Genomic DNA, 27,077 nt, shown 5'->3' on the forward strand with positions numbered 1-27,077 from the left:
GCGGCTTTGTAAAATGCAGTGAATCCGGCGGGTTGATTCACGACAAATCTTCAAATCTTACTTGGCAGGATCAATGTTATATTAATAGTAACATTAATGTCTAAATTTTTTATCTCCGACCAACTAACAACATTATGATAAATGAAAAATAGATATCCCAAATAAGGCTTACCCTCTAGGCTTACCCTCTAGTTAAGGGTGGTCTCCCATTGACCGTCAGCATACAAGCTGATGCAACCAGGTAACCAACGCAGAGCGGGTAGGGAAAAAACCGTCAACTAGCACAGGCCTGAATGCTGGACAACAGTATTTAAAGCCCGCCATTTCAAAGTAATGCCCCGCTTCTTACAGGTAAACCAATTAGTTCCAGTCTAACCAGATAGTACCGTCTACTGATTTGTTCGCCTTTGTGCGGCAACTCCAATCAAACATATCGGTCGCCTACTTCGCAGCCGTGCCGTCTGGTCATGCTAAAAATATGGAAAGCAGGCAACCAAGGTGCTTGGGATCTCATTCTAAACTGTAACTACAGTGTTTAAGCTTCGTCGCGCTATTTGTTTTTGTGATCTGGACAGTTTTAGGCTGTGAGAAGAACATGTTGTTAAGGAATGTCGGGCAAAGAATATCATATCCATAGAGCATGTGGGGTTAATTGTTACAGTAAAACAAGAATGTTGAGAGAATGTAGAATATATCATCCAATTCGTCTGTTGATAAGCCACCGTCACATTTACTACCAGTTCTTTAGAGGACAGTTACTATAACCGCTAATAATATAAGAACTGTTTCACTCTCGAACCGATTTTGGAAGGATACTCATTACATGCGTATTCTGACGGGATATTGATTAAATCCGAACTCCTTCACGATGTCAGCACTATCAGCCTCGCAAATTCTCCAGCAACTGTAAGAAGAAAAAAAAACATATCGCACACCGGACAGATAAAATAATAAAAAAAATAGATATCGAACTCCATTTCCCAGCATAACTCCAGCTGATTTGCTGGGGTTGATCACGTTGGGTCAATGCATATATGCGCAGTGCCGAGTCAGAATGGGCGCCCACTGTCAACAGTAGGTACCCGTTCTGACTCAACTCGGCAAAAGTAGATATAAAAAGGTAGTTGATCTGCAAATCTCGTCAGTTCGCGATCCTGGACCGATGCATCCCTTGACTGCAGAGTTTCCATTGCAGACCATTTCGAAATCTTCACCCACCCTCAACAACGACCTACATGCTTCTTAAAATGAAGGTCTTGATCGTCATTGCTGCCCTCGCCACTCTGCTGATGCCCGTGTAAGTACCTGTCGACACCTGCGTACACATGCCGTCTTTTACTGACTTTTGTCTTCAGTCACGGTGCTCTCAGACAGTGTGCTGGAACACGTCCTGACAACAGATATGAGAGCTCTGGGTACTTGACCGCCGACTTCACCCAGAAAGCTTGCGATGCGTCAGGCGGTTCGATCGATCCGAGCAGGAAGGGCAACCAGAAGTGCTGCAACGTTCCCGATACCCGCCAAGGCGCTTTTAACGATTCTTGCAACGGACAAAAGTCCGACAGATTCCCGAACTACCGTCCCACTGCTCAGCCGTGCTAGATGGAAACATGCGGGAGATCTGGGCTGCTGGGCATACCATTATATGCCTCCATTGTGGGGAGAACTTCGTGATAGAGAAATATAGCCCTATCACGTCGTAATGACAATAGATTCACTTCTTTTGCTATCCAAAGATCTCCACTTCAAAAAATTACCACTATTTACGCTGGCACACGTTGTTGTCCTCCGTTGCTAGTAGAGTTAGCGTGTTTAAATTAAATAACGATCGCTTATTCTGGTGTATTGATCCTGATTATAGTATACGCCATCCACGAAACCGAGTTACGTACTGCTGTTCACAGTTACTGTACGTTACAAAATATTTTTTTTTGTTGAGAATTCCTAACTGCAGTTGTCTTAACGTTAAAATGCCCGAATTTTTCGTGAAACTGCTATTTTTGTGGTAAGATTTAGCACAAAAAATCACATTGGTCAAAGCTCCAGCGGAAATATATCACGGCCCGTGATATGATCGAATACATACTCTTGTAATGTAGTAAATGAACTGGTATATTGATATACTAACTTTCTTTCAGCTTAAATCGTCCAGCGACATTGGACGATTTAAGCTGAAAGAAAACTTACTATAGCAATATATATAGCTGCTGCACCCTACTAGCAAGACCGTTGTTATTTTTTAACCAAGTCTTATGAGCATGTAATGGTCTACGATTGTAAATGATACAGCATCCTCGATACGCCGAATTACTTAAACACAATCTACTTTATATTTTTCACCAGAAAGGACCGATTGTTTCGCTTTCCTGCTTATATATCGTTTCTTTATGTCAGCCTTAAGAGATCCGTTTGCAAAGTATAGGTCACAATTCGGATTTGATCTTGAGCACTGTTTATCTCTGTTCGCGCGTCTTGTGCCGCTCATTCGACTTGCTCTGGAGAAAAACCTTCCTCATGAAGACGACAGGGTTAAATGATGAATGCTTAGGTGGTTGTAATTTATTTCATTTTTTATCTCAGCCTACATATAGTTTTGTTGCGAAAATGTATAATCTGCAATTTTTTGTTTAGAAAAACCTACAAAATAGAAAATTCGCGAAAATCGCCGAACTGCTGTTTTTCTGTTAAGAATTTATTTTGTGAGGTACGGTAATAAATTCCCGATTCGGTTGTTCTTACTACTACTACAGCAGGACGTCACCAGCGCAATCATGGAGGTGTTTCGAAGCAGTCCTTACCCTCACTTTTTGTTCAGAGCTCATACTGTTTGCATTTTTACTCTCAGAATGATGCTCTGAATCCCTACTTCTACGGAAAACGTCGTGTAAGTCTTGCACTTTGTATGGAATTCATCGTGCAAAATGAACGACGAATTCCCTACAGGCAAAAATGTCAGGTATGAAAAGCGTATGATAAAATGTAAAAATGCAACCATTCACACGAATATTTCGTGCATTTTGCACGAATATTTCGTGCATTTTGCACGAAACATTTTAAGCGTACTGTAATAGGGCGTCGGGGCTACATTTGGCTACCACTCCAGGCGTTGAAGTTTCGCAGTGCAGTGGCTGTGAGTGCATCCCGATTTCGAGCGGCTGTGAGAAGTGTGCGAATACGGCCCGAATACGGCCAATGAGGGCCGCACAGTAGAGATGTAGAAGCGTGGGGTGTCGCTCGGCAGCACAAGGACAGACTTGAGAAAGCGAATGCGGCCAAGGACGGCCGAACAAGTGCTATCTGACGGGCTGAGGAGTCGCGGAAGGTGGAGTAGGCGCGCCCACTGTCTTGCAAGGATCGTGAGCGACGAGTGGGCTGGAGCCATGACCGAGGAACCAGCAATCTTGCGTCGCACGCAAGTAGTCGGGATTTGCGTCGGGATGCACCAGCGGTGCGAAGAGTGGTTCGGGAGAATCGAGGACAGAGAGAAGAAGAACGAAGGTCGTTGTGGACGTGGGCGTAGCTCGGAAAAGGTTGTGTTGGATGGTCGGCCCCAGGACGAGCTGACCGACTAAAGCGGAAAGGCGAAGTGTGTGGGTGGAGGCAAGTTGCAAACGTATGACGAGTGGCAGGCGAGCGGGGAAGGTCGTTGCGACGAGCTCCCTGTGACTGTTGAGCGGAGAAGAGTGGCTTTTACCCGTAGGTGGAACAGGTTAAGAGGTTGAAGATTGAGAGGAAGAGGAGTGAGTGACCTATGCGTGCGAGATGTTAAGGCTCGCGTGATCAACTACTTCATGCGTTGCGATGAGATCATCTTGCAGCACGGTATGACAAATCTATTCTCTACTGAAACGGGAATGAAGGAGAAGTGTAACATCCTCAGGAAACATCTTGAGCCTGTTCAGTTGCTTGAAGCTGTGGATAGCCATCTCCGCATCGTGGACGCAAGCATCAAATCCGATGAGAGAGCGCTCTACATGCTGGTGAAGGAAAAGGAGTTAGAGCAAGAACGAGTGTTTCAGTTTCTGGCCAAACACAGGCATCAATCAAGCACTTAGCGTAGCGTTGGGAAAACCAAGAATGAATGGTGACCAGCGGTCTCGTCACGGTAACCAGCGGCCTACTTCCGGCAGGAAGGTCAAGCATGTGTCCGAACGTCCCCCTTCTGTGCAGACAAATGCAAACCCAGAAGTAGTGACTCAGAGCAAGCCGCGAACTGGATATATTCACTGTGGCGAGGACCACTGGCTCAGCTAGTGTCCAGAATTAGACGAAGCTGCGACCGAAGCCATCTTGGCCGAAATGAAAGGGAAGAGAGGGGCTAGTAACGGTAAGATAAAGAAGTTTCGCTAGGAGCGCATCGATACACCCTCTACCGCAAACACGGAGAACTGCCCTACGGTTGTGATTAACGGAGCACTGGAGCTGCCTTATTGTGTCGACAGCGGCTCGGATATGAACATGATTTCACGAAAACACGTCGATCTGCTTTGTGTACAGGATACAGCTGTTGTGCTTGCCAAATTGGATGCACCGATCACTTCTAGGGCAGATGGCGAAGCGTTGCCCACTTCGACGCATACACTTAAAGTTCGACTGACTCGTAACACTGCAGCACGTCCTGTGAGATGCCAAGATGCAAAAATGTGTCTGATTGTCGAGAGCGACGAAGCTGCGTTCATTGTTGGAAAGCAGTTCCTGGTCGAGCTTGGAATCGACGCGGACCTCCAATTGGAGTATTTGGCCTCTCGTGGAACAGAAGACGATGACCCATGCGGTGATTCTGAAGGAATACTACCGTGCACTCCTGAAGCTAGTGGCGTTGTGGTGAACGTTGTTGATGCACTGATGCGTGACGCTGTAGACCGTGGTGCGATTGACGACTACACTACTAGCCGTCTGTATAAGATTGTTCGGAGGTATGATGGATGGCGTTTGGAGCTAGAGATGACCCGCCAGCGCGGGAAACCCCACTTAAGATCAGGTTGAAACCGAATACTACACTCTATCGGGCCCATTACAGAGGAAACCAAACACCAGGAATTCAGACAAACTGTGGATTATCAACCTACAAACGCTGTGACCAAACCGATCGCCGGCGCAATGCCAAGCCTTCAGGTGGCTCTCGAGCACTGCAAAGGCAATATGGTTTACGCAGTCTTCGACTTTTTAAAGTGTATACATGGCAGACCGGGGTGTCTTCACACCGACTCGAGTTCCGCAGGGCAACACGGATGCTGCACTGCATTTTCAGTCAGCAGTGGAAATGGTGTTGGGCGATCTGGTCAACGAGAACGTTATCGTATGGATTGATGATTTACTGGTTTTCGCTGACAATGCAGAAGAGTTGGTGAATTCGATCGATGCAGTACTGGCGAAACTAGATGAGGATGGACTTTTACTCAGCCCAGAGAAGAGAGATATTTTTCTCACTGAGATACGGTGGTGTGGCCGCATTATCAACTGCCACGGGATCGGTCATGACCAGATCGAATCCAAGCCCTACGTGACATGCTTGCGCCGCAGACCGCTGCAGAATTGCGCGAAGCCAGCAAGCGCGAAGGGCATGGTGATGACGAAGTTGTCGAGGAAGATGGCGATGGCAATAAGTTTGTGGATCGAATTGTTAAATCGGCCGAGCGTCCATTCAAATGTGATAGCTGGCTGCATGCGGCACCCCGAAGATCAGTGGGGTTCTCAACCGAGGCAGACGCTGGTCTGACTGCAACTTCTACAGACAACTCGGCCACCCAGCAGCCTGTCTCAAATTGCTCTCCAGAATCGCAATGCCCGCAGTTTCTCGCCCCACGTTGCCCATCAGTTGCACGGCCAACTCGGCTTTCACAGTCAAATCAAAATAGCCCAAGTGCTCGGCGTAGATCAGTTTCAACGGAGCCTCGAGTTCGACGCGTAGCTTCTCACTATCGGTTATTGGAGTTTGCTATGGACCAGTGCTCGGACGATTCACTATCCCGTTCATCCAACGAGCAACCAGTCGATCGGACGCTGCCCCAGCAAGATCGACCTTCCACCGATGCTGCCAGTACTGAGGCCGACGATATTCTTTTGCATTGGTGCGATTTTTTCTGCGAAATGGACGGTAATCCCCCCCTAGCTCCGAGGATTTCGACATGCACGAAGGAGAAGAGGAGGAGCTTGACGTCCAACCCGACGTATCACAGCTCCGTTTAGTACCCATTCCTGAAGACAATGACCCCCACTTCCCTCAAGAATCAAGAAAACTTCCGGAGCTACGAGGCAGGAAGATGCCGCTAGTGTAGTTATTCTCCATGCAAAGCACGCTTTATACGAGATGTGGGCGTGTACAAGCTCTTGAGAATTTCAGCATTTGAGTTGGTATATATTATTCTAAGATACTTCATTCTTGTCAAATTCTGCAAACTAAATGATGGGACGTATGATCGGGTTCAATTAATCCCTTGCTACTGTCAACCTCTCCACTCTTTCTTGCTCTTGAGTACGATGCTTGTTGCTGCGATGTAGCAAGTACGTACATACTGAGTACTAGGCTTTCCTTGATAGTTCGAGATTCTTGAGCTTAGGTCAAAGTGGGGACGACGACTTTGTCCATGGCCTGCTACTTCGATATAAAGAGGGGCTCGGTTTACAGGTTGGGCGCCAGGGTGTGCTTTGCGGCAGCAACGACGTCCTCAACCTGCGGGAGGTACACCTTGCCCAGGTTCTTAGCGTACGGTATCGGTAGGTCACGCGCTCAAGGGAAATGTCCAGATAGTCAAAGGCCTCCATCTCGATAATGATACCAACAATCTCGACGTCAATGCCGCTCTGGCCCCAGCCCTTCTCGATGGAAACAATGTGGTTGGTCGTCTTCACAGAGTCAATGATAGCCTGGCGGTCGAACGGCCGGATAGAACCTAGGTTGCTCACTCGGCGTCGGTTCCCTCTTAACAAGGGCATAAGGGCCTCGCCCACCGTGCGGGAGAAGGCAACTACGGTGACGTTCGTGCCCGGCATCATGACCTTGGCCTTGCCAAACTCAATCACAAAGTCCTTGTCCTGGGCCTCCTTGGACACGGAGAACGAGACACTGTACGTAAGCTCATTCTCAAGCACTACAGCCGGGTTCGGGCGTGGATGACAGCCTTAAACAGACCGCGAGCGTCCTCCGAGTCGTAGGGAGACACAATCTTGAGGCCGGGACGTTGCCATACCGGGCGGTGTTGCACTGCGAATGATGATAGGCTTATACAACAAACAACACGTAGCAATTAGAAATCTCGGTAACACAATATTTGGTTCCCAATAGAAAGGAAAATACATACCAAAACACCGGCAACAGGGCAGTTCAAGCCGCAGAAGACGATAGGCACGTGGATGTCGCCGTTGGGCATGCAGCTTGGCGGATGAGTTAATGATCTGGCCAATAGCCTGCTAAGTTGAACGTCATATAAGCTTGGTGTTGTGGTGGACAGCGCCGACGGCCAGACCCGAGAAGCCCAGCTCTGTCTTGGGCATGTCAATGATACGCTTGTAACCGTACTTCCCCCCCCCCCCCCCCGCAGACATTTGGAAATCTTGTAAGCGCCGTTGTACTCGGCAACCTCCTCACCCATAAGGAACACCTCGACGTCACAGGGCAGCTCCTCGCCCATGGACGTGCTCAGAATGTCACGCATGTTCATCTCGTCAGCGACAGTGGCTATGAAGCAAAGCAGAAGACTTGAAGGCAATGCCAGTGGTCGTCAGGACACGACTGCTTAAAGTGAGGGTGGGGGAAGATTGGTCTGCTTCTTACGCCGCAAACTTGAATATCACTGTCTGTGGCTCGACCTCCTCGTCAGTGGCCGCACTTCTAAGAAACGCCAGCAGCAGCGGCAACATTGACCTTGCGCTACGTCGCTTTTCGCCCAGCTGAGACTCAGGTCTTCGTAGCAATGACCTTAATAGTGGACTATTGACGGAGGATAGCATAATGAAATCAAGGTTTATTTTTACGGATATCTCTGAAACGACACCCGTAAAAAGGGCTTAGAGACCTCGAAAAGACCGTTTTGACGCCTCAAAAGACGTCTCAGACGTCTTTATATAGACGTCATTACCAGCTAGATTAAACGAATTCCTATATTATTAATAACGAATGGCATAGGGTAGAAAAAGGCAGCAAAAATCTTCGGTTTGAAGGGGTTACGTATTATTGGAGTAATTTTGAGTCGAAGCTCCCATTCTTGAGAAAATCTGAATCTAAATCCAGAGAAATGCAGCTTAGATTATTGATTGATTGCTAACACATTGAAATGTTAGCCTCTTGCACATATTCAATCTCCAGCTTTAATCATCGAAAGATCGCCATGCAGAGCGAGGTATTCTTGTCCAGGTGCTTCTCTTGGGCTGATTGCGACAATAAAGGTGGAGAGCGCACTAAGTAGCAGGCTGCAGTGGCAGTTTTGGTTGCGTACATGTTCCCTTACTCGCAACTTGGTGATTCTCAGGATTTTTGGCAGCACACGACCTCAAGTGCGGCGTGGCGGCGGCGCTGGGCGTCCGACCGTCTAAAGTGAGATTGCTTAGTGCAGATATTGAACAGTCGAGTCAACGGACTAAATGCAGAGATGAAGTTGCTGCTGACCCAGATGTTCCGAGGTTGTCATGTTCCCGACCACGAGCTTCACGTCACACGCGACGAATTTGTGTCGGTCATGACGCCGAGATTGGCCAGGACGGACTTGCTGGAAAACGTGAGGAGGCTCTTCAAGGCGCTAGACTTGAAAGCCGAAGGATTTATCTCGCTACGCAGCTTCCAGCAGGTCAGCGACAAAAATCATTTGCTTGTTTCATGAAGTAATACTCACTGCGTCCAGTTAAGACGTGTGAGATGACGCTGCCTCTCGCGAACCACGAAACGATGCTACGTGCATTTCATGAAGCGGATCGAGACGGCGACGGACGGGTGCGTCACTTTTTCAGTAGCAACAAAGTCATTCTAAGTAATATCGTGCTATCAGGTGACATATCAAGACTTTGAGCGGATGTGTCTGCTCGCAGTCCAGATCGAGACTAGCAATAAATAAAAAAAAATCAGCAAATAGAAAAACGGATTGTAAGGTGCAGATAGACGTAAGAAACCAGGTAACAGAATACGATGACGCCTTCAGTCTTGTCTCTACTCTGAGAACGAAATCTTTGGTGAAAGGATTGAGAATGGCCTCCCCCGGAAGCCCGAGCAGCGACGCGCAGCAAGAAGCGATCAAGTCCCGACTGTTTGCGGTGCTGCGAAGACCCGAGAACGATCAATGCGCGGACTGTGGAGCTGCTACTCCGAAGTACGTTTCAAGACTCATAGTTCACGAGTTACTAGAGGTTTAACAGATACTTTCGCTTAGATGGGCGACTGTGACGCACGGTGGCTTCATCTGCACTCAATGTGCAGGTGTCCATCGCTCTCTGGGCGTTCACGTGTCGTTCGTGCTCAGTGTCATGCTCGACAAGTGGACAGACGAACAGGTCACCACTATGGACAAAGGTGGCAACGCTAAACTCAACAAACAACTCGAACGTACTCTCGCTCTACAACTCAAACTCAACGGTCAAACCCCCAAGAAACCTGAAGCACAGACGCCACGAGCTGAGCGAGAACTCTTCATCCGCGCCAAATACGAAGAGAAAATGTTCGCTGGAGGCGTGGCCAATTCCCCTCCAAAATCTCCGTCCAGACGTAGTCCCACAAAAGCTACAACTCAAGGAATGGTCGAGTACACTGGCGTTGTGGTGATTGACCTCAAAGAGGCCAAAGAGCTCGCCGGCATGAACATCAGTGGGAAATCAGACCCGTACGTGACCTTCCGCTTGGGCGAACAAACTATCAGCAGTAAACGCGTGGACAACAGCGTCAATCCTCAATGGAACCAGCAACTTATGCTCTCCTGGGACGGCACTTCTCCGCTTGAGATCGAGCTCTACGACTACAACAAAGTCAATGCAGATCGGCCCATGGGAGTCTTCGTTATTAGTGCTGAGCAGCTCTCGGCTCTCCCTGAAGCTGGAGACTCGGATGGTCCCTATGAAGATTGGTATCCTGTCATAATGCCTCGAGACTGGGCGACAAACTTCAGTGAGCACATGGTAGCTGGCGCTGAAGGAGTCACTAAGGGAATCTATCGTGGTATTACTGGAGTATTCAAGGACCCGATCAAAGGAGCTCGAGAGAATGGACTTGAGGGCTTCGCTAAAGGCGTCGGCACTGGCGTCGCTGGCGTAGTTTACCGTCCCATTAAAGGTCTTGGTGCAATGGTCAAACATTCGGCGTTATCTGTCGGAGTGGGCAGGAAACACCGCAGCAACAGCACAAGCAGCGAGAACGATGGCAGCCGGTCGCCAGACACTCGAGACTACGTGGCTGCGGGGTCGGTACGCATTGCCTTGTCCCTACAGAAATTCTCGTAAGGTATCGACGATGCCGTAAAATACACACATTTAAGCCAAAACGTGTAATTTATTCGTTCACTCTCTGGTTCACTGTCACACATCTTGGTCTGTTCTGTTAGATTTTTTGTTTCCTACATGAGGGTTCGGAAGTTCAACAGTTCACTTTTCACCCGACGGAATTGTTCTAGCAACGTCGACGCCTCTCCGCTCTCGTCTAATAAAGAACAAAATAATGTCAGTCATGAAAAAAAAAATGAGAATATAGTAAGCGTACCCTGTGATGTGGCGCGCAGATCCGTGATAAATCCATCGCAGAGGTCCACGACGTTGGGACAGCAGGCCGCAAACTCTGCGAGTTGGTCCTTTCCAGCACGAGGAGAGATGGCGTGTTTCTTCCAGATAGTAATAATGGCCAACATCGACTGTAGCAAGTGCAGCGTCCATCCTTCACGATAAAGTCGTTCCGGTTGTTCACGGTAGAGCTGTTCGTAGTAGCTGAGCAGTACTCGGTGCGGCACACCCACGTCCAGGAAGAGCTTGAGCACCCAGTTGAACGTCGTAGCGTCAATAGCAGCGGCCGAGGCGACACTTCCAGTAAACGCACCGATACCCGTTGATCGGATATACCACAGAGAGATCCACTCGAGCACATCGGCCAGGAAGCCCACAGGGAACACGAACTCTCCAATGTCAGCCGAGCCACCGTGTCTGTCGTCGCCTTCCAGGTACAGCGACTTGCCCAATCTCAGTATCTTGCACTGCATCTGACCAATCCAGTTGCCACTCTCGAAAGAAGAGCCTCCTCCCGTACTACTCGAAGTAGCCAGTAATCCAGCCTTCTCGCACTGATCCAGTCGCCACGCGTTGAATGCTGCGTTGTTGGAGGATTGAGGCAACAGACTGAAGATGATCTTCCGCCACAATGACGCGATTACATCGGCTTCCTCGGACTTGCACACGTGGATAATGTGCAGACATTCCGTCCACATGTCGTACTTGGACGCGAAGCGGTTGTACAGTGTCGACGCGTCAAAGAGCTTGAACGTGAGCAGCTGCAAGTCCGTCTTGCGTTGTCGTAGCTGTTCATCTGAGGAAGAAGCTTCCAACTCGATCACCTGTTGCTCCAGCGCCTTAAGGACTCGAACCTGCAACTGCAACACATCCAGCACGTCGCGTACTTCCTTGATAGCCTCCGAGGCCTCACCCACATCTTCCAGACTCTTCAGACAGCCCAAAGCCTTGGACACGTAGTACTGACGCTTGACAATGTCCGGGTTATTGGAGACCACCAGTGCAGAGGTAGACGCGTACTCGTCTTCACCCATAGAGTCCTCGTGCGCACGGGCCCACCACACTTTAGCTGCTACGAGATACTTGTGTTGATCCATGTAGAGCTTGACGAGCAGATCTTGGTCCTTCTCCTTCAAAAACTCTTCAATGTACGGAGAGCGGATAGACGTCAGCAGATGGGAGTGGCCGCGTTCGTATAGCCACGTGTACAGCAGGTTATGGAAGCTGTCGTCTTCTGAAGCCAATGCGAAGTGGAAGAGTTCTTCCACATACTTATTCCTCGTCTCGTCGTCCAGTGTCACCATCTCTTCAACGGCCTGTGGACTCGCGCTCGCTGTGTCTCCACCCAGAAGCTTGTGCAGAGCGAGCAAGATGCAGCCAAAGCACCGCTTCTTCCACGTCTGCTTAACACCGCTGAGATCCGAAGCTGCTGCGTCGTGGAAGTGCTTGGCGCAGGCGAGAGAGAGCTTCACCACGCCTTCGTAATAGTTGAGCAGAGTGTAGTCTTCGCAGATGCCCTGGAGAACATCCAGACAGTCCTCAGTGTCCCACATGTGGCACGAGTTCAAGAATTGATCCAGAGATTCCTTTAAGAAGTTTTTGCGAGCAACAGGAGAGCCGCTGAGCTTGGCATTCGACAGGCTTCGGTATCCCTGATAGTGCCACAGATCCGACACGGAGAAGAACGTGGGGCACTGCTCACGCAGCTGCTTGATCAGGAACTGGTTGTTCTCGTTGCGGCCACGCATCAGAGCCTTCGTCATGGTCTTGGCCGCTAGCGCACCGTCCGTCGTCGTCACCAGGTCGCTGAAGCTGAGACGAGCAAGAGGTTCCTCTAAAGAAACCTTGTACTCCTGAGCAATCCGCAGCAAAGAGATGGCCTCAATACTACGCAGTACCAACTGGTACAGATAGTACAGAGATCGCTGCTCGGCCTTGAACCGCGTCTCGCGCTTGAGCTGGTCCTCATTGAGTGATTTCTGGTGACGCATCACGAGCTCCGACACACGAGATAGCCCAACCTCCGTACTCTCGCTCAGCACGCCGTCTAAGCTCGGATTGTTCTCTAGTGCTGCGCCTCCACTGATTGACACAGCAAACGGCCCAGCACTCTCCATGAGCTGTCGTAGCTGGAAGAGAATCTCGCGGATCTCGTCCAGTTTCTCAGGAGAATGGACGTTCTCGAAGCTCGTCACATACCCAGGAGACTTGGCTGACGGCTTAGAGTTGGAGACACGGGAGACTACACGTCGGCCGAGCGTTTTGGAAGTCCAGAGAGGACGCAACACACGACACGCGAACGCGACCAGACCGTCGTGTTGGTACGACATGCCGAACTCCGTGGTCAGCACGATACGCGTACTTGAAGCTGATGACGTCCCGTTAGACGTAGAGGTAGCGGGCTCCACGGCCACGTTGTCAGGAGGGCCCTGAGCGATCTCGAAGATACTCTGCACAGCGGCCGTGTAGATATAATCGTCACTCTTCATACTGGCCAACCCGCCAGGACGCGGCGTGATCAAGGAAGCGGTCGTGGAAGTCTCACTGACTAGAGGATCAGTGGGGACACCACATGCCAAGGCGATGAGCATACATACCACCTGAATTTCACCAAAGCAGCGAACAAACGGCGTCAGCACAGCCTTGTGGTCATGGCCACGAGAAAGCAGAAGAACACGGTGAAGCTGATCCAGCGGTCGAATCTTCTTGAAGACCTGAATACCAGCGTTCGTCAGACACAAAAAGTGTCGCGAAGGTTGAGAATACATGAGCGCCATCTCTCCGACGACAGGCGCGTTCTCCGACGCACTTCCAGCTGGGATTCCGGTATTCATTTCGTCGAATGAACGCTTGCTACCGCTGTTGGCCCCCTTTGTGCTCGCATTAACAGCCGCGATCGCCTCGGCGTGCGCCATCCACGAGCTCTCCGAACCCTCGCTCGAATGCGGATCCAGTTCTTGAATATCCACAACCTTGCCGATGCAGGTGTCCAAAGAAACAGCTTCTCGGATCGTTGGCTTCCTGGCCGCCAAGCCTGTATGTACGGGGAGTGCTGTGGTGCTAATAGGGTCGTGAGCGATGCCCACAAGCTGGTCCTGTTGGTCTCGTCGGCCTTCGATGCACAGAAAGACGCCCTTACGGTGGAAGGCAACGTGCACGGCGCTAGGACTCTTGCCCGGTGCGTAGCCTGGCTGCATCCCTTCCTTGGAGTGGTACGGCGGTGCGTCACGCAGTGAGATCGCCGGAGGAGGCAGACGAATGTGAAGAATCTCGAGTCTGGACGGACGTTTGGCTCGGCCATAGTTGCCAGCTCCAGAGTACGTGTATCGACGTGAAAATACCGTCAAGTAGAAGCGGATACCGTTGGATGTGACGGCCACAAGCGTCACCACCTTGGACTCGTCCGGCGACACGGTAGACAGCGCGACAACCTTCAAAGGATTAGGCGATCCGGCCACGGCCGGCTGGAAAAGTCTCTCATCAGGACAGGATACGCGTGTCCGGCGGTTCTCGCGCGCGTATTTGGCCCCGTCGGCCAGCAGGTTTACGGCACAGACTGCCTTGATCTCGTCTCCATTGGCTCCCAGGTCGAACACGCTCACTTGAGCGTCGTCGTGTAGCACGTAGAGAATGTGTCGCGAGTGGTCCACACACATGTCCACTACCTTGCCGGGTGCGCTGGCCAGGCCGGCCAGGAACCGCGGCAGATACTGCGCGTAACTGGACGTGTGGGCCACTTTCCTGCAACCTTCCGACGCTCCAACTCCAGGTACATTGGTCAGGGCCGATCCGAGCAGCGAGTTGCGGTCGGCCGCGGCCTTCTGTTCTGGTGCGTACAGGAACTCATACAACACACCGTCGGATCCTCCGAAGAAGATGCGACCACTGCGCGTCGTCACGACCTTGCGGACTACACACTTGTCCGTACTGACACTAAGCTTCGTGCTCTGCAGCTTGAAGCTCATGGACTCGGGCTGATTGTCGTCGGCCACGACGGCCAGAAGCACCACTTCCACGGTAGTGGCCACCACAAGCACGTGACGGACTTTGGACGTGAATACTCCAGTGGCCGGTCGGGCCACAAGTCCTACGGCCACGATGGCCTGGTCAAACTCTTTAGCGGCGAAGCGGCCGCGCTGTGCGTAGCTCCAAAGGAAGAGGCGGTTGTCCACGGACGTCCAGGCTGAGCGGATCTCCGGCAACAGGCCGGATAGCGACAATGTCTTAGCATCGTCCAGAGCAGCGGCCACCACGCCCGGCAAAGGGATCACGGAGCCCTTCTTGGCCACCTGTGGGGTCCATTGCGACGCGTATGGCTCGAAAAAATAGTTCTGAGGCTCGGACTGAGCGTTAAGCTGGTCGGCCAGGTCCGGAAACGACGCGTCCTCCTGCGTGGCCTGGTCCACACGCGTCTTGGCGTCTGACAGGCCCTTGAACGTGCGCTCCACCGACTCCATGCCGACTATGGGGACGATTGGGCGCGATGTTGGGGTTTGCTTGGTGTTGGCGATGGTGGGGGATCAATTCAAATTTTTGTCCAATCATCTTCGCAGAATAGTTTTCACTTTGGCTGTGTAAGTAAAAAAAAAGCTTGAATGACAAAAAAATAGCCCTGATGAAATTGAATGTCGACAAAACAAAACGCCCAGTGAAGCCATCTCGGTTATCTTACTTGGCATTTTCGTCACTACAGGCATTGTATCTCTCTTGTACTGCTACGTGCTACGTGGTGCGGTCGCTGATCAATTGGAGATGAACGAGAACATGGATGGTTCGGGCTCTTGCAGCACGCTGCGCTGGGATTGCGACTGTGACACAGACGACGAAGCCACAGTCGGCGTCGTGGACGACGAGTTGCTGCCGCGCATGAAGCCAAATGCAGTCGGTGACGTTGGCTGCGTGCTTGTCGAGCTGCTGTCGAATTCTGCCGCGTTGATAGTAGACATGAACCCAAATGAGGACCGCGTGGACTCCGTAATTGTCGGAGCTTGATCTGTCGACTGAGACGCCATAGGTGGCCGACCTGAAGCCGTCGAGCGCAACGAGGCCTCCAGATCACTGAGACCCATGGGTCGGCCATGACTGCTCTTGGTTAATGTGTCGTACAGCGCAGGTGGAGGTCTAGTTGGTCGCTGGGTATCGTTCTTCACGCTAAGTCCAGCAAACATTGGCTGTTGCGGGGTATTCTCCTTTAAGCTGAGTCCTGCGAACACGTTTGTAGCCACCTCCACTGCTGGTCTCGCGCCATCTGAGGCTTGCCTAGCGATAATTGGGGCAGCAGCGGCAGGTTGTTGTGCGTTATCGCGGAGGAAGCTGAAACCGTACGAGTTGTTGTCTTGTACCGGTGCCGACGGTGGCACAATAATGTTTCCGCCATGAACATCAGCCACTTGTGGGTTCGCATTGGCGTTCAAAAACTGGAAGCCCGAGTCGCCCTGTAGCTGTGAGATTCCCAGTGGCGGGTCATTCACTGTGCTATTCGAGTCTCCGCCAACAAAAGCAAACGCCGACACAGGGTGTTTCTCCTCATCTGATGCAGCCACACTGCTATACGGAGGAGGAGGATCTGTACTAGCGGTACTCTGGATGAGTCGAGCCAGATCATCAGCCCTGCGCACGAGAGTCGACCGGAACTGCTTGACTTCCTCATAATTTGGTGGCCGGTGCTCCCCGAAAATGACTGAGTCGATGCCTTGTGTCTGGATCTTCTCCACTGTACCGTGAAGTTGTGCAAGTTGGTTGCGGCGGTCCACCACGGGCTGTCCTCCATGCTCGCGACGGATGATTTCTTTCAGCTTCGTCTCGATCTCGGCCAAACTGCTGCTGTATCCGTTCAGACGAGTCATAAACGCCTCGCCACTAGAGTTTCCTGGCGTGTAAATATCCTCTGACTCGGGTTGAGCTTGATCCTCCGGCTTATTCTCTTCATCCGTTGCAGCGTCTTCTTCTTCTTCTAATGGCGGAGGAATGTATGGCACTTGAAGCGTTGAAGGGTTCGCAGTCCGGCCTTGTGTCATAAGCTTCTTGAAGCGCAGTAGTTTGGGTGCATTGGCTAGTGATCCTAGTATAGGACCGACCTCTGCTAGCCCCTTGTTCTCAACGTAAATCGAATTTATACTAATCAAAGCGCAGCCTGGGCAGATAGCTGGGTGGAGCTCGAGATATCCACGCCCACCTGTCGGCAAAGGCACGAAGCGCTCGATCACAGTCATATCAGGAATTGTGCGGTCCAGCATCACACCCATGGGTCCAGGAGGGACTTCGATCTCCAGTATCACTTCACGCAATGGCTCGGTAGGTTGCGTAGGTTCTGGAGCATCTTCATACCCGCCGTGCACTGCGTCAGATGACGGTTTGTATGCATCAAATGATTCCAACGCTTGGGCGCCATCGTTCGCGTCCAAACCTTCAAAGGCATCGTGAATCGGGTCGAACATCTCGGGTTCCTCCTCTTTCTCTTCTTTCTCTGGCTCATTTATCTGCGTTGGCTGCAACATCGTCGGCTCAGGGAGTGTATCAAACACCGTGTGACGGCGTTGAGACACGTTAGTCGGTGCTGCTTGTGTTGGAGCAACAGTTGACGCCGAATTTGATTGCTGAGGCTGTTGGCCGCCCATAAACGCGAATGCTGACGGTGCTTCAGTAGTTGACGACGATGGAATGCCATGCTCAATAGCATGAATGCTTTTTCCCGCGGATGGCTGGTTTATAAAGCCGAAACTGGACGAGTCGGATGATAGAGACGGCGCGCTGGGCTCTGGGTTAACATTCTGTGGGATAAAGCTAAAAGCTGATCCACCTGTCGGCGGAGCTGGTGTCATGGCTGCTGGTGGCGAGTCTACTTCTCCACCGTTAACAGAGAGGAAGCCGAAGCCCGAGTTACTGACCGGAGGAGTCATCGGCTCAGCTGCTCTCTGCGCCGGCGCGTACTCCTGTTGCGTTGGCTGCGCCAAGAAGCTGAATGCTGATCCTTCCTGAGCTGCTGGACCGGGTAGCGGCGCGCTGCTGCTACGCGGCGAGTCGTTCATATCCATCATCAAGTCGTGCGGCGTCTGCTGGGACGCTACAACGGGAGACGTGTGCATCAGCGTGTTCATCTCCGGCGCCGCTCTGGCCTCAGCCTCTTCAGCTTCCTCCTCCTGCATCCTCCGCATCATCTCCAATGGAGTTTCCTCGTCCGGTGGCACGTAATCCTTCAGCAACGCGTACACTTTGTCTGCACGCTTACGCAGCATATCCTTCCTGGCGTTGCGCAGGTCCTCCAGTAAGTCCAGACGTCCGCTGTAGTATTGCTTGTAGAATTCTGCCTCTCCGCTGCCCAGCAGCGCGCTGAGCACGGACAAAGCCTTGGCCTTGACCTGCCACAGCGGACTCTCGAACTTGTCATCCAGCAGCTCGCAGATGTACTGTCATAAAAGCATCAATATTAATGTAAGGAAAGATAATTAAAATAACACAGATACTTTACGCACGTCGTGGTCCAGTGTGTGCAGATAACGCAGCAGTTTTTGCAGCACTTCACGTGGCGGGAAGGACGAAGACCCGACTGAGGAGCAGAGCTCAGAGACGAGAGCGTTCTCCAGGTCCGCCTGATGCTGTGCTGACTGCTGCTGCGCCGGAGTCTTGAAGCCCTGCTTCCATCGGGCAGCCTGTGACGCGTACGTCGACTCGGGCGCGGGCCGCCGCTGGCTGTGCATGAGGAACGAAGGAGCGTCTAGCTAGGTAGATGGTTGTATGAATGGGGGAGGTAGAGAATGACACGACCAGATTTTCTACCAATCATTGTGCGTAACTTTGAATTGAAGCGATATGATTGGAGGTACCGAGAATTATACATCTGATTCGCAAATGATGGCAGGCGACCTACACTTGTTGGGAACGTCCCTCCCAGAAGGACACAGCGGCACACTGGAAATGTGTGACGCGTAATGCGGGTTCAGTGGTGGAGAATGCCCGGATCGCATTACATGAAAAAAAATGTTGGAACAGTACAGCCGATGAATTAGTTCTTCTAGCATTTGACCCTCCATATTAATACAAATTTTGTGCTGTGCTTTAAGTATCCCTCAACTTCGCAAAAAAACAAACTAGAAATCTAAGCGTCTCAAAAGAAAATAGCATTGTTGTGACGATCTACGGAGCGAACATTGGTCTGGATGGGTGGCGGTAACTGGCTGTCGTCTTCAGCTAAACAAACTGCACTGTTGTCCACTTCGCCATGATGATTTCGTCGAGGTGTGTCGGTGTCATTATCAGCAACCTCCGTTTCATACGCCGAAGCTACTTCACTGGTACCGTCGAAGTCGTCGATAGAAGCGAAACTTGACTGCGAGAACAGCGTCTGTCTTTGTGAATAATTGGAAACAGAGGACGGACCGTGTCGGTCTGCATCAGCAGCTCGTTGATGCAGTGCGTGCTGGAACCTCGCGCCATCCTTCCTCCTAGAAACATTCGAGTCGACGACGCTGAGCATGTCAAGGTCTTGCAACAACTGGCCCAGACAGACTCGGTGTTTGAGCTGAGCCACCTTGGGCTCTGTCAGTGAGGCACTACCAACACTCAGGAAGATATGATCACGTGTTACTTGACACGAAGTGAAGAAATGGAAGCGAAGACTGAAAAAGGGCGATTCCAAGTACTCGTCCCAAATACTGGCCTCCTCTCCGCTGTTAGTGCTGGAGGTTCCGTTAGAAGTGTTCGATGGATCTTGCTTTCCCTCAGAGGCCACCGCACTGTCCGCTGATTCCTGAGTCCGCTGCAAGAACTGCCACACTGTTCCGCTCAACGTCACGCTGTCCGCCGAGTATTGGCACTTGCCGAAGTCCCCCGTCTCGACCCTCAACTTAGGAGGTTGAGTGGTGTCATCAGTGACCACAGATACCGAAAATGGTGTGAGAGTTTGTCCTGGTTCCAACTGCGATACGTCCGATGGAACTTCGAATAAAACTCGCACCGACGGATTCTTCACTGCAACTTTTAGGCGATCACCCGGTAACTCAACTTCACTTTGTAGCCCATTATCCTGAAGCGAATCAAGCAGAAACTTCGACAGCACTAAGGCACCGTTCTCGTGCGTTCTAGTCAATGCACACGCCGGAGGTTCGTTCGCACTCTGCCTATTAATTTCTACGCCGTCACGTGAAGATAACGCCGCCAAATCGGTGAGAGGGATCACCACTGATCCAGAACATGGACCTTTGCCAGAGAATTCTCTAGCCTCGACGAACAACCGACTCATAAAGCCACTCGGAAGCACACCACGGAAAATCACGCCCAGCACATCGACGTTGGTTGCGATATAAGACAGCAATTTGGTCGCTTTTTCGTATCTAGCATCCAGTCGCGCCAGTTTGTTCTGCAGATACGTTCCATCTCTCAGCTCAGCCAGGTTTGATAAACCTACAGAACTTGTATCCATACTTCTGCGAATGATTCGCTGCAACGCCATGTAATACGTCGCCGCTCCTTCGCATAAATCAAGACGGAAAGTAACATCCACAAGTGAGATCGATACGTCCACAGGATACTCCTTGATCTGCTCGATAGTATTTATGATCGACGAGAATAATGGCGTGTCTGGATCTCTACGTGACGGCGAATTTGAAGACGCTGACAGCAGATGAATGCTCTGGCCCCACAGTTCACTCGCGAGCGCCTTTAAGTGAGGAGTCTGGTGGAACTGCTCAAAGTAGCTGATCAGGTTGCGGATACACAGTCTGGGGGTCTCAGCCTTGCCAAACAGCGTCTTGTTATTGTTGTGTGTATCGATAAAGGTCTTGAAGATGGTGTACAAAACTTCAGCTTCGTCGTCCGATATAGCCATAATCTCCCGTGCTGTCTCCGATAAGTCTCGATCTTCTTCATGCTTGACTTCAGTGTTGGAATTGTTGAGCGCTGCGTCGTAAACCGACAGTCTTCGTCCACTGATCTTGATCTCTCCTGACAATACGACCTGAGCTTCCCGACCCTGGAGGAGCGGGCCAAGCTCGACGCAAAACAATCGCTGAGCAGCGCCTCTCACCACGGATGGAAGCATCCGGTTGATGAACATTTTCATGATCGTATCGTGGTCCTTTCCCCGCTTGGTACTGTTGATTTCTCTCTCGTAGTACACGAAGCTCATGAGCTTGACGTCTAGCTCTTCCTGAGGAACTGTCCATCCCGAGATGGAGTCAAAGACAAGTGGAATATCAGCGACAAGTTGAGCTTCTACGTTCAGTTCATCACAATGGAAGCTCGGGAGACGTCCCTCAGTCGCAAGCGTGAAGTTTGTAACGCGAAGCTTGAGGCCATGGGCTGATGGAGTCGAGATATGGAGCGACAAATGAGGGGCTGTCGATCTCGTCTCAATGGAGAATTTTGCGTGAAAAGAAGGGATCCAGATGTCTCCGACGCCGACGTAGATGCCGTCACTTCCAAACCGTAACGTATACCCTTCAAAGTCTGGCAAATAGTGCTCTTGTTTCGACTTTTCCACGTTCTCGCTAAGTTGAGTGAAGAGATGACGCAGCTCAATGTACTCGGACCACAGTGAGTGATTCTCCGGCCGTAGTTCATTCTTGTTTTCGCGCATTTTTTCGAGTCGTTCCTTGATACTAGCACGTTGTCGAGCCAGAATCTCAATGCGTCGGTAGTTCGAGCTCTTTGCAGCATTCCACGCCTTCACCTGCTTCTTCTTCCGAGCATCTACACGCTGATGAATCGTCTCCATAACCTGCTTAATCTGCTCAAACTGCTGTTTACTGGTACCCCCAGTGTTACTTGATAAAATACCCAATGACGGTAGTACCACATGCTCAACGTGATCGATATAGTCTTCCAACGGGACCGTCGACTTGCTCTCCCCAAACACTTCAATGCACGCTCGAACCAGCAAAGCCGCTTCCTGAACACCACGTATACTGGCCAATGCACTGTCTTGCAGCACTAAATACCGAGCAATGTGCTTGTCAGTGTATTCTCCCAGCGTCCCCTTGGCCACCAACACGCGTCTGAACGTAAGTACCGCTGGCATTTCCACACTTGCCAGCGTCATCTGGGCCATCTCCAATGTCGAGAATCTCCTCATCTGTCCATTGACACCAACCAATACATCGCCAACCTGGACAAACCCCGACTTCTCCACATCTCCCGGCGGCCCTACTTTCCCCTTGTCAACGCTGCGGTCGAACCCATGCACCACGATTTGACCTCTTTCCAGCGCCAATTGCACTCGAAAAGGCCGTGAATTGCACCGGATCCGCACCAGGCTCCTGTCTTTCGAATTGTCACCATCAAAATCCTCATCAGACAAAGCTGAACGACGTCGTATTGACGGTGTGCGTCTCAAGGGCGACGCGGGGCTTGAAGTCTGAGAAAAGGCGAACGGAGATTGATCCTGGGACTCCTCGGACGGCCTCCCAGGCTCTAGAAACCCAGCGAAACGACGTCTAGTGGTAGGAGACAGCGCCTCGCTCAACATACTCCGTCCACGCGCGAACAGCGGCAGCTTGGACGGATCCATCGTGCCGGAGCGAGCTCCAGCTCTTATTGCGATTTTTTTCGAAGTTGATTCGGTACCTTCACTTTGCGCAATATTTGTAACGGTGATTCACTTACGATTTGTATTGAATTTCATACCTTTTCGTGAGTGGTTGGCAAAGATGGCGGAAGTATCAACTTACTTGCTGCTGGTGCTGCGTGGACTGGAGTTCCTGGTAGAGGAAGAGATCCGGTCTAAACTGCAGGTGGAGAGTCTGGAGATATGCAGCGTGCAGGAGAACCCTTCACCGCCCTACATGCAGGTGATGCAGGGCCAAGCGGCAGTAGGTAGGATCATCCTGCAGACAAAGTCGTCGGCTGCGGAAGTACAGGAGTTGCGGTCGGTACAGGCGACGCTAGCGTTGTTGGCTAAGAGTGGCGAGATCGACACAGAGAGCGACGCTGGTGTGAAGCAGATTGGGGTGAGTGTTGAAAAATGCAGGAAAAAAGATTCTGAACTGACGGTAGTATGGTGTAGCAATTGGTGCAGAATGCTGATTGGGACTCGGCTGTGAAGCTGTGGAAACAGCACTCTGTGCGTCCGGTGGAGGACAGTGAGATCAAATTCCGAGGATCGTGTGTGCGTGATGGTAAACACAAGTATAACTCGCAAGTTATAGCTGGGGAAGTTGGTGCTCGAGTGGTGGAAAAGTTCGGCTGGGCTGTGAACCTGACGGAGTTCGACTTGGAGGTGGTGGTGATCATCTTCTACAAGTTCATGGTTGCTGGTATTGCACTGGCAGATCCACGCAAGATCCAGTTCCGCAACCGATTGGCAAACGAGAGTCGCAGTGCATTAGCCGATAGCGACTACATTTCGACGCTGCGTCCAAGCACTGCTTACCTTATGCTGCAGCTCGCGCAACACAAATATGGCGACGTGGTGCTGGATTCGATGTGTGGAATTGGCACTCTCCCGATTTGTTCGGCTGATTTCACGAATGACGGCGTGTATGCTCTTGGTGGCGAGCTGGATGAGTTACCATCCGGAAAGGCAGGTCAGAACGCGGTTACTAGGCCACGCCCCGTGGACATTGCGCGCTGGGACAGTACGCGGTTGCCCCTACGCAGTCACAGTGTCGATCGAGTCATGATCGACATGCCGTTTGGTGTTCGCTGTGGCAACCAGCGTCAAAACAACAAGGTAAGCGCTAAACTCTGTCGTTTCGTGATATTTTGATCACTTATCCAACGTTCCCACTGCCTCTTTGTGCTTTTCAGATGTATCCAAAGGTCTTCAAAGAGTTGCTCCGTGTTCTACGTCCCGATGGTCGAGCAGTGCTGTTGGTGATGTCCAAGAAGCTTTTCAAGGGAGTCGTCAAGGATCTACCCGTCCGAGTCGTAGCTGAGCATATGGTGAGCATCGGCGGTCTGGGCGGCGGTATCTACGTTATCGAGCCTGCTACGGCCGCTCCTTCTCAGCCTACAGAGGTCAAACCTTCCACCATAGGCCAGAAACGCAGTGCCAGCAGCGTCAGCAACATCTAGAGCTTCAATAGACAAAAACCACATGGCTACATTTAAGTAGCTACATTTAGCCATCCCGAACCCAAATTACCGGGTTCGGGTCCAATTTGCTTGCAGAACTCCATGTCGACCATGGTAGGCAAAGGCCGCGGCAAGCGGCTGACAGATAGCGAGCGTATGGAGATCATCGCGCGTCTAGAGGACCCTTCTAGCCAATTATCAAAAGCAGAATGTGCTCGTCAACATGGCGTGACGCCCGCAGCCATCAGTAAGCTCATGAAGGTCAGTCAATCGGTCAAAAAGCGCTACTCGGATGCCGGTGCGGATTCCGGTGGATTCCGCGACAAGCGCCAGCGCGGCGGCTTCTCCAAGAATGTCCCATTCGAGGACGAACTGTTTCGGTGGATCTGTAGCGTCCGAGCGCGCAAGGTGCCGCTGCTGGTGTCCCACGTACAGTCGAAGGCTAAAATATTGGCCACGAGACACAAGATGAAGGAGGACTTTAAAGCTTCCAATGGATGGTACTACCGCTTCTGCAACCGGTATGGGCTTACGCCAGCCTCGCTACATGCTGGAAACTCTACGTCATCAGGCGTCGAGACGCAGCAGAGTTCGACGGGGGACATGAAGAAGGAGGGAGCCGAGACGACTCATGAGTGGACCAATCTGAGGGACAAGATTAAGCAGTTTGGACCTGAGTTCGTGTACACGTTGAGTGAAGCCCGGCTATTCTATCAGATGTTGCCTAGAGCTCTGGATGTGATGCCGGAGCATACCGGGACGGGTCAAGAGACGGCAGGGATGATAGCGAACGCTGTGGAGAGGAACGGTGCATCGGGGAAAGCTGCTCGTGTACTGGTATTGATGTGTGTGAATGCAACGGGTACACACAAAATCCCGTTGCTGATTGTAGGGAAGGAGAAAGCGCCTGCGTGTCTAGCTGCGATACATCCGCAGCTTCTTCGAGGAGATATCAACAGCAGTGTTGGGATAAGCGCGTCCTACTACAGCCAGCGCGATATTTGGTGCAGTGACCGCACGTTCAAGCATTGGTGTGAACGCGTTTTCTTGCCAGCTGTCCGTCAACGCACTACACAACCCGTGCTACTGATAACGGAGAATCCTGGAGGTCGTCTTGCTGCATTCCAGCAAGAAAACGTCTCCACAATATTTCTACCATTACGTACGAACAGTGGGGGTGGCGATATAAATCTTTCGACCCAGCAACACTCTCTCCCTGCTAACGGGAACACATTCCAGCCTCCTCATGCTGCTGTCATCCGCGATCTCAAGCACCGCTACAAGATTGGTCTTTTCCAGGAGCGCTTGAACTTCATTGAGACGCCAGACGACGAGAAGTATCGACTGATTCAACGTGCAGCTAAGAAGCCATTGGGTACTGCAGGTGTAGCGCTCGGACGCGTCCCGAACTTGATTGACGCCATGAGTCTACTGGATGAAGCGTGGGCGGCCATCCCGCCATCTCTTATACGACATGGCTGGATCAAAGCCAACTTGGGGAATAATTCCATTCTTTCACCTGAATCGATGATCCGAGAGCAGAATGATGACGCCGTGGTGATGGAATGTTGCTCCATGCTGCGCAATTTGAACCTTGTCGACGATATGAACAAACTGGCCAAAGATATCCGACTTTGGCTTTGCGTCGATGATGATTCTAGTGAACAAATGCAACAGGAGCTGCTGTATGATCTCCAGCAATTACTACAAGAAGAAGAACAGCAGCAACAACAAGGAAGGGACCAAAACCTCCATCAACCAGCTTCACAGATGGCGTTTCAGCAGAACTCAACAGCCTTCATGGATGCTGGTCTATCTACCAGTTTCGATCCGAGTCAAACGGGGTCGTATGTGTATCGTACTGCTGATGGTCGAGCGGCGTCAGCACCGACGATGGATCCGAATGTGGTACAAGAAGAGAAGCGCAAAGCCATCGTGTTGGCGCTGCATACACTTGCTGGAGCTGAGGAAACGCTAGATAACGCTGATGTGGCAGAGTATTTTGGCGATGAAGCAGCTGGCCAGGCGATGGAAAGCATCTCACGAGCACTACGACGATTGCGTCGTATTCAACGTGGTAAACAGTCCGCTCTTGTCGCTGCTGCAGTGAACGCTGCAGCCAATGGGGATGCAAACGACAGCACTGGTGGTGCCTTGAGCACTCATGAATACTTCTACGGCAATGGCGCTCTAGGCAGGAACGTGTAAAGCCAAGAAAATGTGAGTGCAGCCGAGCAATGTACGTAAGTATTTGATTTGTCACAAAATGGAGCAATGACGAGCTTCGTCGTGCTCATTGGATGCTACCACATGTTGATCTGTTGTTACTTCCCCTGACTGCCACGAGTGGCGACGTCCAGTGACGAGGAACTTGGACTTTGGAGAAGGTGTTTTCGGAGTTTCTAGTGGATTTGATTTCCGTCGAAACGTTGACTCAAGTGGGCTTCGTGAACCCCCCGTTGGCGTCACGCTCTTGTTCAAGCGCTTTCCAGCTTCTTTGAACTCTTGCTTAAACCGTGGCGGCAGAGTGGGCTTGATCTCCAGAGCCCAACGCCAGTATCGCTCTTCTTCCTTGCCTGAGTGGGGCAAGATAAGCCGGATATCCGTCATGCACACTGGACATGCGCTACAAGATCGTGGCAAAAACAAGAAAGTTACAAATCTGAAGCACGACGAATACTATCGCGACCAGCTTACCACCAGTCCATTGATGACGAGTAATCTGTGGAAATGTTGCCTGATTTAATGCAGCCGTCGCACACGCACATGTGCTGACAAGGGAAAAAGACTGAGGTGGGTCTTGTGTTGACGCAGTACACACAAAGGGTACCCGTCGGATATGAGCCGTCAGGGCGGCGTGTGAATGGCTGTAGCTGACGAAAATCTCTCACGAGGTCCAAGTAGTTCTTGGTAAGCTCCGTAGTATTGGACTTCTGCACGACTGCTGACTGTGAACGTTGGCGAGGTGCAGGCTTTTGCTGTTGTACTTTGGCTCCAGCGTCATTGATTTCCATAGGGGAATCTGTGGGAATCGCAGAGCTGAGATTGTCTGGATTTGGTTGTTCCGTGGAAATTTGGCCTTGGAAAGCGGCTTGGAGATATTTTTTCGATTCGAGTTCCGCTACGCTTACGGTATTTTCTTCTACTGAGGCGTGGTCTCCCCCTTCTCCTTCGGATGCGGTGGGGATGACAGAGGCAGAGGTGATGCCACGAACCATTTGCGCCAGTCAGTGTACTGCTATTAACGAGCAATGCAAAGTGCTTATTGTGATCTTACTTCCTAGACAAGAACGACTGCATTGCTGGACTAGGAATAGTACTAGTCAAACTGTATGCTAATTGGCGAATGCAAAAGCCACTTCAACTTGCATCCGACT

General features: G+C 51.2%; 10 protein-coding genes across 10 annotated transcripts; 5 read left to right on the forward strand and 5 right to left on the reverse strand.

Moving 5' to 3' along the window:
• The first annotated feature begins 1,188 nt into the window (after nt 1-1,188).
• Nucleotides 1,189-1,735, forward strand: PPTG_04328 (hypothetical protein). Its single transcript, XM_008898220.1, has 2 exons — nt 1,189-1,297; nt 1,356-1,735. The coding sequence occupies exons 1-2, from the start codon at nt 1,236-1,238 to the stop codon at nt 1,600-1,602; spliced, it is 309 nt and encodes a 102-aa protein (XP_008896468.1). The 5' UTR covers nt 1,189-1,235; the 3' UTR covers nt 1,603-1,735.
• Nucleotides 1,736-2,921: 1,186 nt separating this feature from the next.
• Nucleotides 2,922-3,572, forward strand: PPTG_21613 (hypothetical protein; the record flags this gene model as incomplete). The annotated part of the gene is made up of 2 exons (XM_008898430.1): nt 2,922-2,956; nt 3,332-3,572. 2 exons carry the CDS (start codon nt 2,922-2,924, stop codon nt 3,570-3,572), a joined length of 276 nt encoding a protein of 91 aa, XP_008896678.1.
• A 3,050-nt stretch (nt 3,573-6,622) lies between these two features.
• Nucleotides 6,623-7,370, reverse strand: PPTG_04330 (hypothetical protein; the record flags this gene model as incomplete). Its single annotated transcript, XM_008898221.1, has 4 exons — nt 6,623-6,700; nt 6,727-7,066; nt 7,093-7,204; nt 7,310-7,370. 4 exons carry the CDS (start codon nt 7,368-7,370, stop codon nt 6,623-6,625), a joined length of 591 nt encoding a protein of 196 aa, XP_008896469.1.
• Nucleotides 7,371-8,609: 1,239 nt separating this feature from the next.
• PPTG_04331 (hypothetical protein) lies at nt 8,610-8,816 on the forward strand (the record flags this gene model as incomplete). Its single annotated transcript, XM_008898222.1, has 1 exon — nt 8,610-8,816. The coding sequence occupies one exon, from the start codon at nt 8,610-8,612 to the stop codon at nt 8,814-8,816; it is 207 nt and encodes a 68-aa protein (XP_008896470.1).
• A 361-nt stretch (nt 8,817-9,177) lies between these two features.
• On the forward strand, nt 9,178-10,419 carry PPTG_04332 (hypothetical protein; the record flags this gene model as incomplete). The annotated part of the gene is made up of 2 exons (XM_008898223.1): nt 9,178-9,299; nt 9,360-10,419. The coding sequence occupies 2 exons, from the start codon at nt 9,178-9,180 to the stop codon at nt 10,417-10,419; spliced, it is 1,182 nt and encodes a 393-aa protein (XP_008896471.1).
• Nucleotides 10,420-10,448: 29 nt separating this feature from the next.
• On the reverse strand, nt 10,449-15,196 carry PPTG_04333 (hypothetical protein). The gene is made up of 2 exons (XM_008898224.1): nt 10,676-15,196; nt 10,449-10,615 (listed from the first exon to the last, which is right to left on the reverse strand). Exons 1-2 carry the CDS (start codon nt 15,147-15,149, stop codon nt 10,533-10,535), a joined length of 4,557 nt encoding a protein of 1,518 aa, XP_008896472.1. The 5' UTR covers nt 15,150-15,196; the 3' UTR covers nt 10,449-10,532.
• A 107-nt stretch (nt 15,197-15,303) lies between these two features.
• On the reverse strand, nt 15,304-18,435 carry PPTG_04334 (hypothetical protein). The gene is made up of 2 exons (XM_008898225.1): nt 18,165-18,435; nt 15,304-18,098 (listed from the first exon to the last, which is right to left on the reverse strand). Exons 1-2 carry the CDS (start codon nt 18,387-18,389, stop codon nt 15,435-15,437), a joined length of 2,889 nt encoding a protein of 962 aa, XP_008896473.1. The 5' UTR covers nt 18,390-18,435; the 3' UTR covers nt 15,304-15,434.
• A 264-nt stretch (nt 18,436-18,699) lies between these two features.
• Nucleotides 18,700-22,284, reverse strand: PPTG_04335 (hypothetical protein). Its single transcript, XM_008898226.1, has one exon. It carries the CDS (start codon nt 22,193-22,195, stop codon nt 18,797-18,799), a length of 3,399 nt encoding a protein of 1,132 aa, XP_008896474.1. The 5' UTR covers nt 22,196-22,284; the 3' UTR covers nt 18,700-18,796.
• A 50-nt stretch (nt 22,285-22,334) lies between these two features.
• PPTG_04336 (hypothetical protein) lies at nt 22,335-27,077 on the forward strand (the record flags this gene model as incomplete). Its single annotated transcript, XM_008898227.1, has 4 exons — nt 22,335-22,634; nt 22,691-23,356; nt 23,434-23,643; nt 23,797-27,077. 4 exons carry the CDS (start codon nt 22,335-22,337, stop codon nt 25,906-25,908), a joined length of 3,288 nt encoding a protein of 1,095 aa, XP_008896475.1. The 3' UTR covers nt 25,909-27,077.
• Nucleotides 25,960-26,918, reverse strand: PPTG_04337 (hypothetical protein; the record flags this gene model as incomplete). The annotated part of the gene is made up of 2 exons (XM_008898228.1): nt 25,960-26,326; nt 26,398-26,918. The coding sequence occupies 2 exons, from the start codon at nt 26,916-26,918 to the stop codon at nt 25,960-25,962; spliced, it is 888 nt and encodes a 295-aa protein (XP_008896476.1).

The sequence above is a fragment of the Phytophthora parasitica genome (assembly GCF_000247585.1).
Source record: "Phytophthora parasitica INRA-310 unplaced genomic scaffold supercont2.6, whole genome shotgun sequence".
In the NCBI taxonomy this organism is placed as follows: Eukaryota; Oomycota; class Peronosporomycetes; order Peronosporales; family Peronosporaceae; genus Phytophthora; species Phytophthora nicotianae.